This window comes from Mauremys mutica, chromosome 17 (genome assembly GCF_020497125.1).
Source record: "Mauremys mutica isolate MM-2020 ecotype Southern chromosome 17, ASM2049712v1, whole genome shotgun sequence".
Taxonomy (NCBI): Eukaryota; Metazoa; Chordata; order Testudines; family Geoemydidae; genus Mauremys; species Mauremys mutica.
The window spans coordinates 21386317-21403908 of NC_059088.1; the positions used below are offsets into that span (position 1 = coordinate 21386317).

General features: G+C 59.0%; 1 protein-coding gene across 1 annotated transcript; it reads left to right on the plus strand.

Moving 5' to 3' along the window:
* The first annotated feature begins 1434 nt into the window (after positions 1-1434).
* On the plus strand, positions 1435-16481 carry TNFAIP8L2 (TNF alpha induced protein 8 like 2). The gene is made up of 2 exons (XM_044990958.1): positions 1435-1542; positions 13695-16481. The coding sequence occupies exon 2, from the start codon at positions 13700-13702 to the stop codon at positions 14258-14260; it is 561 nt and encodes a 186-aa protein (XP_044846893.1). The 5' UTR covers positions 1435-1542; positions 13695-13699; the 3' UTR covers positions 14261-16481.
* The last annotated feature ends 1111 nt before the right edge of the window (positions 16482-17592 follow it).

A 17592-nucleotide genomic window follows, 5' to 3' on the forward strand; every position in this document is an offset into this window, starting at 1 on the left:
TTCCGAGACCCCCGGAGCGAGTGAAGGACCCCGCTCCAGGGGCCCCGAAAAACTCGTGGGGGCCCCTGCAGGGCCTGAGCCTGGGGCAAATTGCCCCACTTGCCCCCCCCCCGGGAAGCCCTGGCAGCAGGTAGCGATCAGGGCTGGCAGGACTCAGCAGCAGGCTCCCTGTGCTGGAGGGCCCGATTGCCTGGTCACTGCTCCAGCCCGGGGATGGTGTCCCTGCTCATTACCCCCTGGATTACCCCACGGGGTGGCCATTTGGCTTGATGGCGCTCAGTCTTCCGGGCACCAGAGCTCGCTGCCATGGCCTGCTGCCCACAATGCTTGCAGAGGGCTGCGGTCACATGGATCCCAGACAGCCGGCCGCAGCGTGTGTCTGAACTCCCGTCCCTCTCCGGAATAGCCAGGCCAGCGAGAAGCAACCAGCACCTCTGATTCAGGGCATGCAAGCTGAGGCCAGGCAGAAATAGGGGAGAAGGGGGCTGCCCTCCACAGGCCCCACACCTGCAAACCCAGCGGGCTTTTCTCTGACTCCAACCCCACCCTGGGAATCCGACCCCTGCACAAGGCTCTGATTGGCTAGCAACAGCTCTTCAAAGCCCAGTCACTGCTGCTCAGCAAAGGCAGGGAGCTTGTCTTGTGGTTAGAGGAGGTGGGCTGGGAGCCAGGACTCCTGGGTTCTCTTCCCAGCTGTGGGAGGGGAATGGGATCTAGTGATTAGAACAGGGAGGTCTTAGAGCCAGGACTCCTGGGTTCTAGCCCTGGCTTTGGGAGGGGAGTGGGGTCTAGTGATTAGAGCAGCGGGGGGCTGGGAGTGAGGACTCCAGCCTTCTAGACCCAATTATTGGAGGGAGCATAGGGCCTGGTCCTTTGGAAGAGGGAATGGAATTCATGACTCTGCCACTGACTTGTGCAATGACTTTCCCTGCTGCGTGCCTCAGTTTCCCAATCTATATAACGAGACTAACAAGATTAAAGCCAGCTGTGTGGGCCAGTGAGTAAGACAGTGGACTGGGAGTCAGGACACCCAGATTGCGTTCCCAGCTCTGGTAACTCATCGAACGGCCTAAGGCAAGTCACTTTCCCTTCTCTGTGCCTCAGTTTCCCCCTCTGCTGAAGGGAGATTAAAAGCGCCACCATGGTGGGAAGGGGCTGATCCTTGCAGCCCTGTTGTGATCATCAGGCAGATGGGTGAAGGCTCCTCGTCTTGGCGAGATCCGGCTGAACCAAGGCCAAAGCGCCTCAAGATAAAGATCTCAGGAAGTTGAGAGAGGAAACAAAAATCTCCCCTGTATCTGACCCGCTCTGCCTGCCAGCCTGCTGTTAGTTGTGTCTGCAGGGAGCAGTTCAAGCCCCGAAATAAGTCAGTTCCGTCAGCTGACGAGGGCGGGCCCCAGCGACGGTTCCTCAAGGAAGTTTCACTAAGGTTATCTCGTCAGTGTGCTGCCGATTGGGGTTTTTGCCCTCCTCCATGCCAAAGTCTGCTCCAGGGGAGCCTGTAGGAGCAGGGGAGGCCGGCGGGTGACAGCCGGAGACGCGGTGAGTGGCTTCTGCGCTGGCGAGGGGGCAGGTTGGCGGGCACGTGGGCATCCCGTCCCGTCGGGAACGAGGTGCGTCGGGAAGGAAAGAGGGCTGTTTGCAGGGGACGGGGGGTGTCATTTTCAGTTCAGTTTCCACCGTAACGAGTTGCGACAGGCAGCGGCTCTGAGTCACCGAGGATGGAATGGGGGACGGTTGGAGATCAGGCTGGGACACGGGGCTGGATCCTGGCACAGGTTCGTGCTGCAACAGGGCTAGGCGTCTCACTCGCTTCCTTCCTCGCCCTGATGCTCCTGCCCTGCCTCCTCTCCAAACGCACCTCGGAGCTGGCTAGGGGAGGTCTGCGCCCTACTAAGGGTGGTACAGGGACGGAGGCAGGAGTCAGGACTCCTGGGTTCTGTCTAGCCCTGGGAAAGGATGGAGTCCAGTGGGTGAGAGCAGGGGGGGCTGGGAGTCAGGACTCCTGGCTTTTCGTCCTGGCTTGGGTGAGGAGCAGGAGGGTCAGTGGGTTAGAGCAGGGGGGGCTGGGAGTCAGGACTCCTGGGTGGGGAGCACCCAGCTGGGAAGGGTTTAACCATTTCCAGGCCAGGCTGCATTGCCCGCTGAGGTTGAGACCAGAAGCGGGGGCGGGGGGAGGCCAGGAGGCTTCTGAGCAGACACGTGTGTCTCACGCCACAGGCAGCTCTGCCTTTCTCTCAGCGAAGCAGGCCCGTCCCGGGGCGGGGCAAAGACTCTGCCTGCTGCCCTAGAGCTGAAGTACTGGGAGAATGGAGGCTGCCCGCCCCGGGCACCCCAGATCCTCTGAGCGCGAAGGAGGCTCGTTCCCCAGGCGATGGATGTGTGTCCCGGTGCACAGCTGGGAATGGGTCCATGCGCCTAAGGCAGGAGCAGCTGAGGCGGCGGGAAGGGACATCTCAGCAAACCCACTGACCCAGGATAAATGCATCACAGCCCCCCCTTCCCCTGCATCACAAGATGCACCGGAGACCCACACCCCCCAAGCGGGGGCACAGGGAGCCGTGACAGGCTAGTGGGGCCGGGGAGGGTCAGGGCTTTGCTGGCCCATAGGGGGCAGTAGACCCCAATCGTGGTGGGGCTTCAGGCCTGTCGAGACGCCGCTTTGCTGGGCCGAGGCAAGGCCCAGCAATGGCGCAGGTAGCTGGAGTCGGTGCCGTCGGTGGGGAGGGCGGGGGGGGCAGTTGCTGGCAGAGTAGAGAGAGGAGCCTGGCTGCATTGCTCGCCCCGTGGCCGGCGGAGGAGGGGTTAACAGGACTTTGCCCTGGCTAAGATAATTGTAGCCCACCGGCCAGTGGAGTTACAGCCCCCAGCCTAGATCCCTGCTTCAACTCCCAGCATGTCAGCCAAGATGGGCGGTTGTCCTGCTCCCCATCCCAGGGAGGCAGTGTTGCCTAGTGCTTAGAGCACTGGCCTGGGACCTGTGTTCTATTCCAGGCTCTGCTGCGGGGTGACCTTGGGGAAGGGATGTCCTGCCTCCGTGCCTCAGTTTCCCCATCTGTGTAACGGTGGTGACGATACTGACCTCCCTGGGGAAATTCTTTGAGAGCTACTGACGGCAAAAGCTTGGTCTGATTATTACTGAGCTCTGGCTCTCTGCCCCTGTAGGGTATCCCCGTGGGAAAGCCCATTAGCTTTCTGATGGCCGAGCGCTGTGCCGGATGCTTGTCAGGGATATTAATAGGCAGGCAACTAAATTAAACCATCCTGAGAAGGCGATTTGGTCTCCTGGGCTGTATGTGGTGCCAGCAGTGGGGAGAGGTGTGTGTGGTCTTAGCAAAGCCGCTGGCTGGGCTTGTGCCAGGCATGCGGCTGAGTCAGAGCATGTCTGACACTTCAGGGTCTCTTTGCTCCAGGGTTCTGAAAACCCAGATGCCTCACAAGCCCTGGGATGATCAGTGTCCCCATTTTATCCTGGGGGAAACTGAGGCATAGAGCAGGCATAACTTGAACAAAATGCTGTAGGCAAGTCATTGGTTGAGGCAGGACTAGAACCCAGGAGTCCTATCTCCTTGGCCCCAGCCCTCATCACTAGGCCCTACTGCCCTCCTTGAGCCAGCAACAGAACCCAGGAGTCCTGGCTCCCAGTCCTCTACTCTCACCACTAGTCCTCACTCCCCTCCCAGAACCAGCAACAGAACCCAGGAGTCCTGACTCTCCATCTCTAACCACTAGCTAACACTCTCTCCTCTATCTGGGAATAGAACCCAGGAGTCCGGGTTGGCCACTTGACAGTGCTGCAGCTGTGGCACACCCAGACCGGATCCGGTTTGCTCTGGGTTTGCTGGCGTTGGGACCGGCAGGACAGTGACATTTCCCAGCTGTTCTCTCGCCTGAACTCGCGAGCGTTTGCCTCCAGGCCGCTGAGGCTGCGGGCTACAGTTCACCGCCCTGCGCCCAGGTTCAGGGCTGCGTGGCAGCACATCAGGCTGGCGGAGGCCCAGGAACACCCCATCAGGAGAGTCACTTCCTTGCAGACCCGTCTGGCTTCGGTGGGAGCCCAGTGAGAAACTGTTCGCACAGGGACAGGGGCCACCGTCCCCAGCCCTACCCTGCGATGACACATGCTGGGACTAGTCCTGGCCGTCAGCTGTCAGACCCCCGTGGGGGTGACTAACCTGTGACCGCTGGCTCTGCCCTGGGAGGAAGTCTCAGACCGAGGGGCAGCGGGAGGCTGCGAATCTCATCCCAGTTCCGGCACTGACTCCCCGTGGGGCCTGGAGCAAGTCATTTCACCTGGATGGCTCAGGCTCCCTGGGTGCAATGCACGGATAATTGGGCTTTCTCCCCGGGGTTGGCAGCAGGCTGAGTTTGTGTTTGCAAAGGGCTCAGGAGGCTTGTTGTGGCTTCCAGGTCTGCACTGGCACTTAGGACCTTTGCAAAGGCCCTGTGGGTCAGGATTATCACCACTGTACAAATGGGGAAACTGAGGCCCAGAGGCCCAGTGATGTGCCAAAGGTCACAGGGCAAGTCAGAACGAGGACTAAAACCCCAGAGTCCTGATGTCAAATCGCCCCTGCTCTAACTACTAAAAACACTCTCCTCCAGACAGAACCCAGCAGTCCTGACTCCCAAGTCCCTTGCTGTAACCACTAGACACCACTGCCACCGTCCATGTGAAAAGCCCCAAGCTGGGACAACCCGCTTACAGAGCCTGCCATTCATCCCCCACATGGGAGCCATCCCCCAGTCCCTCCCCACCTTAGCTCAAGCCAGCCTGCAGGGCTAGCATTCCCCTCCGTCGGAACAAATGACTTCTCCAGGACCCCTGGTCTGGCTAGCTCAGCTTCCTCCCAAATGGCTGCATCCTTCCAGGAGCAGAAGGGGGTTCTGGAGGCTGGGGGAAGAGGATGCATCTGCTGAAGGCATCGCCGGGCAGCAGGAATGAGCTGAGCAGGCTGCGCTGCCGGGCAGTTTCTGTGCTACAGGGCAGGAGTTTAACCAGGGCAAGCGGAAAGGCGGTGACTGGTGTGAGGTCACACAGCCACTCTGTGGCAGAGCCGGGAAGAGAACCCAGACATCCTGACACCCCAGGTCCTATGCTGGGAGCAGTAGACGCCATTCCCCTCCTCAAACCAGGGATGGAACCCAGGAGTCCTGACCCCTCAGGCCCACTTCGCTAACCACTAGACCCCACTCCCTTCCCAGAGCCAGGAATAGAACCCAGGAATCCTGACTCCCAGCCCCCCATTCTAACTGTTAGACCCCACTCCCTTCCCAGAGCTGGGGCTAGAACCCAGGCATCCTGCTCCAATCACTAGACCACACTCCCTCCACATAGCATGTCCTTCTCCAGGCTCTTTGGCTGAGAGCTGGGAGGCCCCATTCCTTGCCTGGGCCGGAGTGGGAGATGGGACAAAGGACTCCAGTAACAGAGGAATCAGGCAGCAGCCCGGCACACACAGCTAGTTGTCTTTAATGATCAGGTTCACCGGATCAGCCGCCGGCAGCTACACCGGTGAGCGACACGCGGCAAGTGTCTGCCCTTCTGCTGTGATTTGCCATGACGGCTGGCTGCACCGCTCCGCCTCATCGGCTCAGCAGGGCTGCCAGTCTCCCCAGATGAGATGCAGTCACTCAGCCAGCCTAATGAAAGCTACTGTTATCCAAGCCCCGGGGCAGATGGTTGACTCGGCACGCAGAGAATCCTGCTGCTGCCAAGCAGCTGTGGAGATCTCTGCAGCCAAAGGCACGGAATTTCATCACATCCCCAGGGTGACCCTAGGCAGTGCTGCCTTCCTGAGTCTGCAGACAGGGCAGCCCGAATTGATAGCTGAGCATGAGGGCATGAGTGATGCCCTTTAGCTCGGCAGGCTGTTGACTCTGAACCCTAATGATGCAGGTGCAAATGCTATGGTTGTTTGCTTTTTTAGCCAGCAAAACTCCAGTTGCTTTCTGTGGGCTAAGCTTGGGGTTGCAGGAGGAGCTTGGGGCTGGTGGGTGGAGCTGGCCTGAGCTCCCCCCATTCGTGTAAATTACTTTGTTAACTCTGAACCATAATGATGATGAGAGCGTTAGTGTCACCAGGGGTAACTATTTCACTGCTGAGCACCTTTTAAGGGAAGCATCCAGTTACCCTGGGGTTAGTGTGTGGAGTCTGAACTACCTCATTTATGTCAATAGGTTTGTTGACTCTTAACCCTAACAATTATCATATAAATGTCAAGGTGGTTAATTATTTCACTGGTGGTCACATTTGTAACCAAAATATCCAGCTGCCTTGCAACTGTGGTAAGAGTTTGGGGTTGGTCAGTGGAGTCTGAGCTACTTCCATTATCTAAGTGGCTTGCTAACTGCATCCTGATGATGGTGGTGTATAATATTAACTATTTCACCACTGATCATAGGATTGTGGGAGGCGCTTGGGGTTGATGGGCGGAGCCTGAGTTGCATCTCAGCGCTATCTTCTCCTCAATCTGCTGACTGCGCTCGAATCTTTTGAGCATTTTCAGCTGGGCTAATAATATAAAATAAAAACTAAATGAACAAAGAGCCATTTGAACCTAAAGGCTCATACCCCCCACCCTGGCCAAGAGCCAGGGAAGGCCCCTGCTACCAGAATTCCCATTTCCGGGTCTCATCTGTGCTAAGATGTTCATCCTCCCCCTTCACGCTCCCATGACATCGTCTGAATCGAACGGACAATGGGGAAGGTGGAACAGGGGTCGGACAAATCCGGCCTCTCTGGGAAGCACCAGACCCGGGCTCAGGAAGAGACACAGATGTTATGCTAAGAGGCAAGGTGAAAAACAGGAAGTAAAGCTGTGCACGTGCGAGACAGCGAGAGAGAGAGAAACTTTCATCTCTAACAATCTCTAACCAAGGATCTCAAAGAGCTTCGCCAACATTAATTAAGCTTCCCAGCCCAGTGTCGGTAGTGCGCTCACTAGCACTCGAGAGGGTGCAAGGCCTCGCTCTGTCCTTGGACCTATCACAGGATCGCTCTGTGCCTCGGTTTCCCCACTCGGCTAACAGGGCTGTCTGGTCTATTTCAATTGCCGGCCGTTCAGGGCAGGGAGTGTCTCGCGCGCTGTGCCTGTGCAGCACCAAGCCCGGAGGATGGTTGGGGCCTTCCCGTGCTGCTGTCTTAGAAATCTAGAGTCTGAATGCCCAGGTCCTCGCGAGGTGGCCAGGCTCAGACAAAGGGGAAGAGAAAGTGTTTGTTTCAAGCTCATTTTTGCAACTACTGTATCTTCTGCGGTAAGAGGCACTTCCTGGCAGCTTTGCAGTAAGGGAGGTGGGGCAGGCAGCCTCTGTCCGGCTGGCCCGGAAGCACGAGGGAGGGTATCGATCCAGCGTAGCCACTGGTGACACAAATGGAGATGCCTCGGGGCGCCAGACTGACAATCTCGGCTCCCTCTCTGCAAGCTCGGCCACATGCTGGGAATTTCCCTCCTTGCCAAAGCCAGGAGAGCCAGAGGCCTAAAGACACAGGTTGCGTGGGCAGCGCTGCTGAAATGGCCTGTTGAGACGCATGCAGAACCTGCCCCCTGCCTCCTCCCCCACCTGCACCGGTGTGCCATCCCCTGCCCCCACCCGATACTGCATCACCCATCCCCTGCAACGCTGCACCATCCCCCTGCATCACCCCTTGCAATGCCAGCCCCCTGATTCTGCACCACCACCACCCTGCAACACTGCACCATCCCCCTGCATCACCCCCTGCAATGCCAGCCCCCTGATTCTGCACCACCACCACCCTGCAACTCTGCACCATCCCCCTGCATCACCCCCTGCAATGCCAGTCCCCAGATTCTGCACCACCCCTCCCCCTGCAACTCTGCACCATCCCCCTGCATCACCCCCTGCAATGCCAGCCCCCAGATTCTGCACCACCCCTCCCCCTGCAACACTGCACCATCCCCCTGCACCACCCCCTGCAATGCCAGCCCCCAGATTCTGCACCACCCTCCCCCTGCAACTCTTCACCATCCCCCTGCACCACCCCCTGCAATGCCAGCCCCCTGATTCTGCACCACCCCTCCCCCTGCAACTCTGCACCATCCCCCCTGCACCACCCCCTGCAATGCCAGTCCCCAGATTCTGCACCACCCCTCCCCTGCAACTCTTCACCATCCCCCGTCACCACCCCCTGCAACGCCAGTCCACTGTTTCTGCACCACCCATCCCCCTGCAACTCTGCACCATCCCCCCTGCACCACCCCCTGCAACGCCAGCCCCCTGATTCTGCACCACCCCTCCCCCTGCAATGCTGCACCATCCCCCTGCAATGCCCCCTGATTCTGCACCACCCCCTCCCCCTGCAACACTGCACCATCCCCCTGCAATGCCCCCTGATTCTGCACCATCCCCCTGCAATGCCGTCCACACCGACGCTCCAGCCCTGCAGCGCCATTGCCCCCAACCCCCTGCATTAGCCCAGCCCACCCCTGCATCGCTGCACTATCCCCTTTGCAAAGCCTCCCAACTCTGCATCACCCTGGCAGTCGCTCCCCACTCCCCTAGCATTAGGACAGGGCTCTCCCGGGGCTGCCCTGCTTCGCAAGGGCCTTGGGCAGCCCTGCGCCTGGGGGAACATAAAGGAGGACTGAAGGCCTCCCTGCCCCAAGTGCAGGAATCGAGGCTCAGCGTCTCAAAGATATTTAGGCACCGAACTCCCAAGGAACCCTACAGGAGAGAGGTGCCCAGTGACCCAAGAAGCTCTGAGAATCAGGGCTCCAAACTGGAGAGGGGCTGTTTCATGGGGAGCTATATAGGGGAGGGGGCTGCGATTGTGGTTGGGGGGGAGAAGGGGCCGGGTGGGATTCGACATGTGCTGGAGTCTGCAGAGCTGGGCCAGTTGCTTTCCTCAGGCTCCCTTCACCCGCTCCTGCTCGCAGTCGTTGCTGCATTTATCCTCCCGAGCGCTAGGGGGCGCTGTGCTGCAGAGAGGCGGGAACTCAATAGGGGGCGCTGTCCATTTGTGCTGACCCCAGTGGTAGGGGGCGCTGTGCTGCAGGGAGCTGGCGGGGCGGGGGAGGCTCAGTAGGGGGCACTCTCCCTCTTGGGTCACTGCTGACCCCTGTGTGGCACGAGGAGGTGCAGGGAGCAGGGGGGACAATAGGGGGCGCTGGTCCTTTGCAGTCAGTGCTGGCCCCAGGGTGATGGTAGGGGGCGCTGTGCTGCATGGAGCAGGCTGGGGGCTCAGTAGGGGGCGCCCTCCCTTCCCGGTTGGTGGGGACCCCGGTGTGGCACTAGGGGGCGCTGTTCTCTTTCAAAATGAGAGCTGGCGCCGAGCCCCGTTTTGCAGGCGGGGCACTGAGGCACAGAGAGATGCTCTGATTTGCCCACCCCGGCAGAGTGGGGCCGACCCAGAAATAGAACCGAGATCTGCAGAGGCCGAGCCCACCCTTCCCCTGCCAGGGCTTTCGTCTCCAGCCCTTTCTGGCTTCAGCCCTGCCCACGGCTTATAATGGGATGTGCCCCCTCCATCCAGCCGCTGGTTTTTCCTCCCCTTCCACTCCCACACTTGGGAACCCCGGCTGCCCAGACCCCGCTCCGGCTGGGGACAGCCAGACTCGGCCTGGGACCTCACACCGAGCGGAAATTCCCTCAAGGAGGAATCTGCAATTATCCAAACAATACCATCCACCCGGGCCCCATTAAACTGTCAAGGGCACTGTCCCCCATCCCTTCCCCAGTAGGGCCCCTCAGGCAGACTAACCGGGAGCCTTCCTCTAGCCGATCCACCCTCCCCTTCCTCCCCCCGGCCCGATTGATTCAGCCATGTCACAATCCAGGCAGAGCACCACTAGGGCCACAGCTGTGGGGCTGAGATGTCAGCGGCTGACCCCAATGCGGGGCTAGGGGGCGCTGTGCTGCAGGGAGCAGGTATAGAACCCAGGAATCCTGCCTCCCAGCCCCCTCCCCAGCTCTAACCATTAGGCCCCACTCCCTTCCCAGAGCTGGGACTAGAACCCAAGCATCCTGCTCCAACCAGTAGACCACAGTCCCTCCACACCGCATGTCCTTCTCCAGGCTCTTTGGCCTCAATAGGGGGCACTGTCCCCTCACCGTTAGCACTGACCCCATGTACTGACCCCCTGCGATTCAGCCCCATTCCCTTTGTAGTTTTTGGTGCTTCCTGCCCTAAAGTTGCTCAGTATTGCTGTGCGCTGAGAACCAGAGGTGGCTGCATTTCAGCCTGGAATCTTTTGGGGGTGAGAAGCACCAGAAAGCAAATATCGGGGACCAAGACTTAGAAGGGTGACTAGTGATTTTGGGGCACCCAGCTGAGCAGTTGAAAAGTCATGAAACAGCCCCCCCACACACACCCCAATCACAAGATTGGCTGAAAACTCATGAGATTTTTCAAACAAATAATACATTTTGGGGGAAGAAGCTTTTTTATTCATCTTCAGGGTTTTGAGCCATTGGAGGTGGGGATCCAGCTTTTCTCTGCCCCCACAAGGGCTAGAAACCTACTTTGTTTTTAAACGAAAGCTGAGATTCGTGTATAATCACAGGATTCCGGGAGCTGGGGCTTGAAGAAAAATACCAAATATCACGGCACTTGCGCTGAAGTCACCCCTAAAGGAACCAGGATTGGCGGGGGGACTCATGCTTAGCGCTTTCTCAGAAACAGGCCCCCCAGAAATCAAACTCCAAATCTTCAGTACAGAAAAATCCTGGCTGTTCATTTGAATTTGCCTGGTACATTTGCAGATGTTTGTTAGGTGTCTGTCTGTCGTCTATGGACTTAGCTAGCCCCCTTCCTTTATTAGTGAGCCCCTTGCCACCTGTAATGTATTTTTCCCCACGGCACAGAGCAATTATCCCCATTGGGCTGATGGGGAAACTGAGGCTCTGAGCTGCTAGGTGATTTGCCCAAGCTCACGCTGGAAGTTTGTAGCAGAGGAGGGACTTGAACCCAGGACTGCTAAGATAGGGCCCTAGTCACTGGACTATCCTTCATCTCAGAAGGAGGCAGGGGGCTAACAGAGAATGGTTTGCTCCATTCACCTCTGGGTTATGGGCCCAGTGCCCTCCCGCCCCGCCAGTAGCTCCAGCCGTTAAGTGTACGTTGCAGGCCTAATGCCAGATATGGTCCAAGAGGAACTTTAAACCTAGGCAGGTTTCCACTGCAGAGTCCAGGATGTTGTTCGTGTCATTACCAGTCTAACCATTGACCGGAGGGTAGATCTGTGGGCCAAGCACTGGTTTGGGACACACAAGACCTGGTTTCCATTCCCATTCAGTCAGTGGCCTGGTGGATGAACTGGAGCAAGTCAATCTGCCTCAGTTTCCCCACCCGCCTCAGTTTCCCTAGCTCTAAAACAGGGATAACCACACTGCCCTTCCTTTGTAGAGCGCTTTGATAACGGAGTGCCGAGGCTACTCTGGGGCACAGCGTGGGGTTAGTGGTTTGCATCTCACAGAGGGGGAGATCTGGCTTTAACACCGGGACTCTGACACCCCCAAAGGCCTGTACATCCAGGGCAGCTCTCGTGACTAGACTGGCACTGCTGCTGCGGAGCTGTGACAGTGCAAAAGAGGGAGTCTGTGTCAGAAGCTGGTGGGTCTCAGCCCAATTCCTGGCAAATCCTCACCTCAGAAGCCTCTGTCATCCAGCACAGCCATTCACTGCCCCAGTGGTTAAAAAAAAAAGAAGTGGGTAAACGAACCTTTTAGGTGTTCCAGGCCGCGCAGGGGCATCGGAGGCACGAAGGGGTGCAGAGATGCCCTGATGGTGAATGGGTTTAGTCTAGCAAATTACACCAAGTTTTATAAAACACAGGGTGTAACGGCCGGCAGATGTCTCCAGTCAATCCACACGTGCCGAGCCCTGGCTGGCTCACTGCGGACTTCGGCAAGCCATGATTTCAGTGCCTCGTCTGTTGCGGGGCACGACCAGCTGGCAGAGACGCACGTCAGCTGTGGGGGGGACGTGCCGCCAAGCTGGGCTTATCAGAGGAGCAAGTCAGCGCTTCAGCCCCCAGACGAGAAGTGGGTAAACCCCATGAACCCCAAAATGAGAAGTGGGCAAAACTCTGTTTAGCAACGTTGAGTCTCGAGGACCCCACCGAACTGCTCCCGCTCCGGTCAAGCCAGCCACTGAATGCTCACGCTCCAAGGGCATCCGCTCCAAGACAAGGCAGCGGGATTTGAGCAGGGCCAGCATGGGTGGGAGCCATGCCCTGTGTCTGCCCTGCTCTGTCTTCGAGCCAGATCCCCAGCGGGTGTAAATTGGCACCGAGGGGAATTAACACCCGCTGGCCTCTGGTTTCGCCAGGAATAAATTTGCTGCTAACGGAGCTGCAGCCAGGCAGGACATCTGTGCACAGGGGATGTGGCACAGCCTCTCCCCGGAGCACTTTTGCACTGGGGTGCCCGTGTCTCATTGGCGCTTTGCTAAGAGTCAGAAATGTCCGCAAGCTCCAGGTGAGAATTGCAAGTGACGTGCCCTCCGCTGGGGCTGCCCTGGGACGATTTGATCCACATCCCCTCCCCCCCAGCCCCCGCCATCTGGGACATGGCCAGCTCCGGAGCAATGGCAGAAAAAGAACACGGTGCTGCTAACTGCAATGGGCTGGGATGCGGAGGGCACTAGAGGAGAGGGTCTGTCTGCCGTGACCCCAAATCACCATCTGTAAAAGGGTCCACAAGACACACAGAGCCTGGATGTTTGCTGAGTGATGGGGGGGCCATTGGAGAAGGAATGATGGTAACAAGAATTCCCTAGCCCTTAACAGAGGACGGCAGCAGCATTAGCCCCATCTTACAGATGGGGAAACTGAGGCACAGAGAAAGGCGAGAATCACCCATAGATCAGCATAGAGCATGGGATAGAACGCAGGTCTCCTGTATGTCAGGCTAGGTCATTAGCCCCTAGTCCACAGTAAGGAGAACAAAGTTAGGGCTGATGTTCCTTTGGGGCTGTGCACTCAGTGCTCTGACGCTCAGCAGGCCAGGTGAGGCCATGGAGGGGAGCCCTCCAGAGCACTTGGGGCAGAGAAGCCGGCCCCTCTAGGAGTCACTCAGGCCAGTAGAAAGAAGGGGCATCACCCCCACAGATTAGCGCTACAGCATGTTACACCCATAGAATCAGAGAAGATCAGGGTTGGAAGAGACCTCAGGAGGTATCTAGTCCAACCCCCTGCTCAAAGCAGGACCAAACCCAACGAAATCATTCCAGCCAGGGCTTTGTCAAGCCGGGCCTTAAAAACCCGTAAGGATGGAGATTCCACCACCTCCCTCGGTAACCCGTTCCAGTGCTTCACCACCCTACTAGTGAAATAGTGTTTCTTAATAGCCAACCTAGACCTCCCCCCACTGCAACTTGAGACCATCACTCCTTGTTCTGTCATCTGCCACCACTGAGAACAGCCGAGCTCCATCCTCTCCCTTCAGGTAGTTGAAGGCTGCTATCAAATCCCGCCTCACTCTCCTCTTCTGCAGACTAAATAACCCCACTTCCCTCAGCCTCCCCTCGTAACTCATGTGCCTCAGCCCCCTAATCATTTTCGTTGCCCTCCGCTGGACTCTCTCCAATTTGTCCACACCCCTTCTGTAGTTCCTCATATAAATACAGAAAGATGCCCAGGGCCGAGCTAGGACTCAAAGCTAGCGCTGCTGATTCCCAGCCCTCTGCCATCCCCCTCCCCCCGTAACAGCAGCATCTCTTTACTCCCCTGCAGCCACAATGGAGACATTCAGCTCCAGGAACCTGGCCATGCAGGCGGAGAAGAAGATCCTGAGCCACATGGCCAGCAAGTCGGTGGCGAACGTATTCCTGGACGACACCAGCAGCGAGATCCTGGACGAGCTGTACCGGGTCTCCAAGCTGCACACCCAGAACCGCTCCGAGGCCCAGAAGGTCATCAAGAACCTCATCAAGGTGGCGGTTAAGATCAGCGTGCTGTACCGCAACAACCGCTTCAGCGCCGGCGAGCTGGGCCTGGCGGAGGAGTTCAAACGCAAGCTGCACCAGGGCGCCATGACGGCCGTCAGCTTCTACGAGGTGGAGTTCACCTTCGAGCCGGGCGTGCTGACCCAGCTGCTGCAGGACTGCCGGGATATGCTGCTGCAGCTGGTGGAGAAGCACCTGACGGCCAAGTCCCACGGCCGCATCCGCCACGTCTTCGACCACTTCGCCGACGGCGACCTGCTCAGCCAGCTCTACAGCCCTGGGGAGCCCTACCGGCCCCACCTGCAGAAGATCTGCCAGGGCTTGAACAAGCTGATAGAGGAGGGGAAGCTGTGAGCAGGGTGGGAGGGGGCCTTGCCTTTCGCCTCCTTCTCAGCCAGCAAAAGATTAGGGGAGTTGGGGGCTTGTATCCAGTGGGGGCCTGGAAGCACCTTACTCCCTTAGGCACCTATGGAAATCCTAGCCAAGGAGCAAGGACGTTCAGGTTTATAGGGGATGGAGAACTGGGTGATCCCACAGGACAGTCAAGCCTCGGGCATGTCCCACTTGCACTCAGGACCGTCCGTGCTTGCCGCATCCGCCCCAGTCCTCTCCACGCCCTCACGGATTGGGCCCCCCCGGCCCCCGACTCTGTCCCCCCGTCAGTGACACTTGCAGAGCGGTTATTTTTGTACACACTCATCTTGTCGTTGTTACTAACACTTTATGGGGCAGAAGCCACGCCTGCCTCGCCGTGTCGCGCCGGGGAGGCACCAGGTTCGGCCTGGGCAGTTACCCCTTGATGGTACAGTCTGTAAGGCCGGCGGAGGTGGGGCTGGGTTCAGCTCCCGCTGCAGGGCATTAGGGGGCTGGGCCGATGAAGGCAACAGATCAATTCCCCCCTCAAACACTCCTCATTGCAGGGTTGCCCGTGGCCGAAGGGATCAGTCGAGGCTCCACCGAGCCAGCAAAACAGAGGGAGGTGGCAGATTCTGAGCTTTTACGTCAATTGCACAGAAACGCAACGCCCAGGGGAAGGGACCAGCCACCGGCGTGAGCCCCTGTCCTTGCCGCCTGGGTCCCCAGCGGTGAGGTCGGGTCCCCAGGGCTGCGCCCAGGGGAGCTCTGCCCCCGCATCAAGCTCAGGTTTAGGAGCTTAGCTCCAGCCATGCAGAGCTCACGACTGTCCCTCCCCGAGCCCAGCCGCTGACACGGGCGAGGCCACGAGCAGGGTGAGAATGGGGGGCACCCCGCACGGGTCAGAAACGCCGTATCGGTCAAAGGTCCCGCAGGCAAATGGTAGGGTCCCCCCCATGCCTTCCCTGGCCACTCTGCCCTCCTGCCCCAGTCCCTCATCCCCCCAGCACTGTGATCCCAGTTTATGGCCAATGCCTTGGCAGCCTACGGTGGGCTGGAAGGCGGGTGGGTTTCCCATGGCCTGTCGGAGGGAGGCGCTGACTCATGACTCCAGGAGGTCCCTTAGCCGCTGGGCTCCCTCCACTGCAACCCAGGGGCTGCAGAGGTCAAGCAAAGGTCCCAGCAGCTGCCTCGGAGCGGGCGTGTTGGGAACAGACCAGCAGACAAGGCTACCTTGGCTGGCATGGGCACAGTTAAAGGGTGGGCATGCAGCCCTCAGAGCCACCCTCCCCTGCCCGGTTTGCTGCCACGCTGGATGCTGCCAGCTCACCGAGAACGTGGCTGGACATTGCACAACCCAGGCCTGCGAAGTCAAACAGCTCCCGGCGTAGGAAGGGGAGACCAGAGCCAGAGCTCCCTGGGAAAACAGCCCCTCACCAAGGGGGGCACGAGGACACCCCTTGCCTGCCCCCACTTTGATAGCCTGGCCTGATCTCCACACACCCCCGAGTTCCCCTCCCCTGTCCCTCTCCAGCACTCAGCTGCTGGGCTCCCACTAACCCAGCGTATGGCTTTGTCTCCCCCTCATGGTTGGGGTAAGAGGCTGATTGGTGCCCTGGTGGCATCAATTAGTGGGGGGAACAAATGCCCCCCCCTTCCCCAAAGTTTTTGCACTTGCTCAAAGTTCCGCAGGCTGCAGAGCTGGGGCGGGGGGGGGCACTCATGGCCTGAACCCTTTTAATCAGTGGCGCTGGACTGACTCAGTGCGGCTGCTCCCACCGCAATCCAGAGCATTGCTCCGGCTGCGGGGCCAAACCTGGATCCGGCTACTCCGCGGGGCAGCCGGGCCAAAGGGGACTGCGACCTGAGGCACGGGGAGGCTGGCCCTGGATGGCGGAGCACGGGGGAGGCTGCTGAAACCTGCCCCTCGGCGACACCGGCTCCCGCACGGCCTGGGTAAGAGAAAAGAGGGACTCCATGGCCGATGGGATCCAGGTCCCTGTGGGAAGAAGGGGGACACAAGCAGAGTGGAACTGGGTCCCTGCCATGCAGGGACTAGAATTCACACACACCCCCGAAGAAATATCTGAATTGGTGCTACTACACGGCCCCGTGCCTGTCCCATTTAGCCCTCACAGGCCACCCCTTAAGAAACCTGGATTTGGGGGAACACATGCCCAGCGCTTTCTGGCCCCCAGAAATTAAACCCTCACTGAAGGAACCCCTGACTGTCTGTTTTAATTTGGCTGGTGGAGGGGGTCACAGGTTCGATTCCCACCGATGCCCAAGCTGGGGGAGCTGCTGGCTTCTCCACATCGCAGGAGCTGCCTTCTACGGAAGACATTAGACCCCAAAAGTAAAACCTTCCCTCCAGATGAGCATCTGTGCGGGTCCCACTACAGCCTGATGGGTGGTAATTAATCAGAGGAGGAATGTAATTAGGCTTAGGTACTGCCCCAGCCTGGTCCGTGTTTGATAGCACCTCCCAGGTGCTCCAGCAGCTTGCACCGGTGAGTCAGTAGGGGGCGCTCTTCACGCCACATTAGCCCTGAACCCAGTGCGCTGTGGGGAGCTGCTAAAGGTGCTGGTTTTCTCAAGGCAGCTCCTTGCAGGCATTAGAGAGCCTGTGGCCCCCAAAGCCTCACGATTAAAAGCCGTTACTGGGCTGCGGGAAATGAGTTTGACGGGTGTCAGGTTTGCAGCACCCAGGGCTCCATGGCACGAAAGTGGGGGGGGGGGCTCTTCAGAGCAGGGCTGTTTGCCCAGGCACCCAAGAGATGCGGAGGTCTCCAGGGTGTCAGTCCAGCCCCGGCACCCAGCCCACACTCCACCTAGGCAGGGAGGAAGCAGACAGAGGAGCCTGCGGTTGCCCTGTCGCAGGCGGGGATGCAACGTCACGGGTTAGCGGAAGCCAGGTGCACAGGGCAGAGGCCAGGGCCGCAGAGCAGCTCTGCTGGTAGCGATGCCCGCGGGCCTCGGCCAGTTCCGGGGAGAGGCTGACTGCAGGCAAGGCCAGCCTGGAGCATCGCGGGCAGGGCACTGCAGCGAAGCAAACGGCGCCGCAATGGGACCCACTGGCACAGCAGGCAGCCGCTGCTGGGACAGGCAGCCGCTGCTGGGACAGGCCCAGAGCCCCTCAGGATTCAGCCAGGGGGAGGCGCTGGTCCTGCTTTCCACCCCTGCAAGCCCGATTGCTCAATCTCCCCTTCTCACTGCATCAGCAGGCCCCGGGCACACCCCACCCCTCACCGGCTCTGCCCCCCACCACTGCTCCGCTGCCCCCCAGCCCCCGCTATCCCAGCCTGGAGCCCTGCTCAGACTCTGCCGCTGCT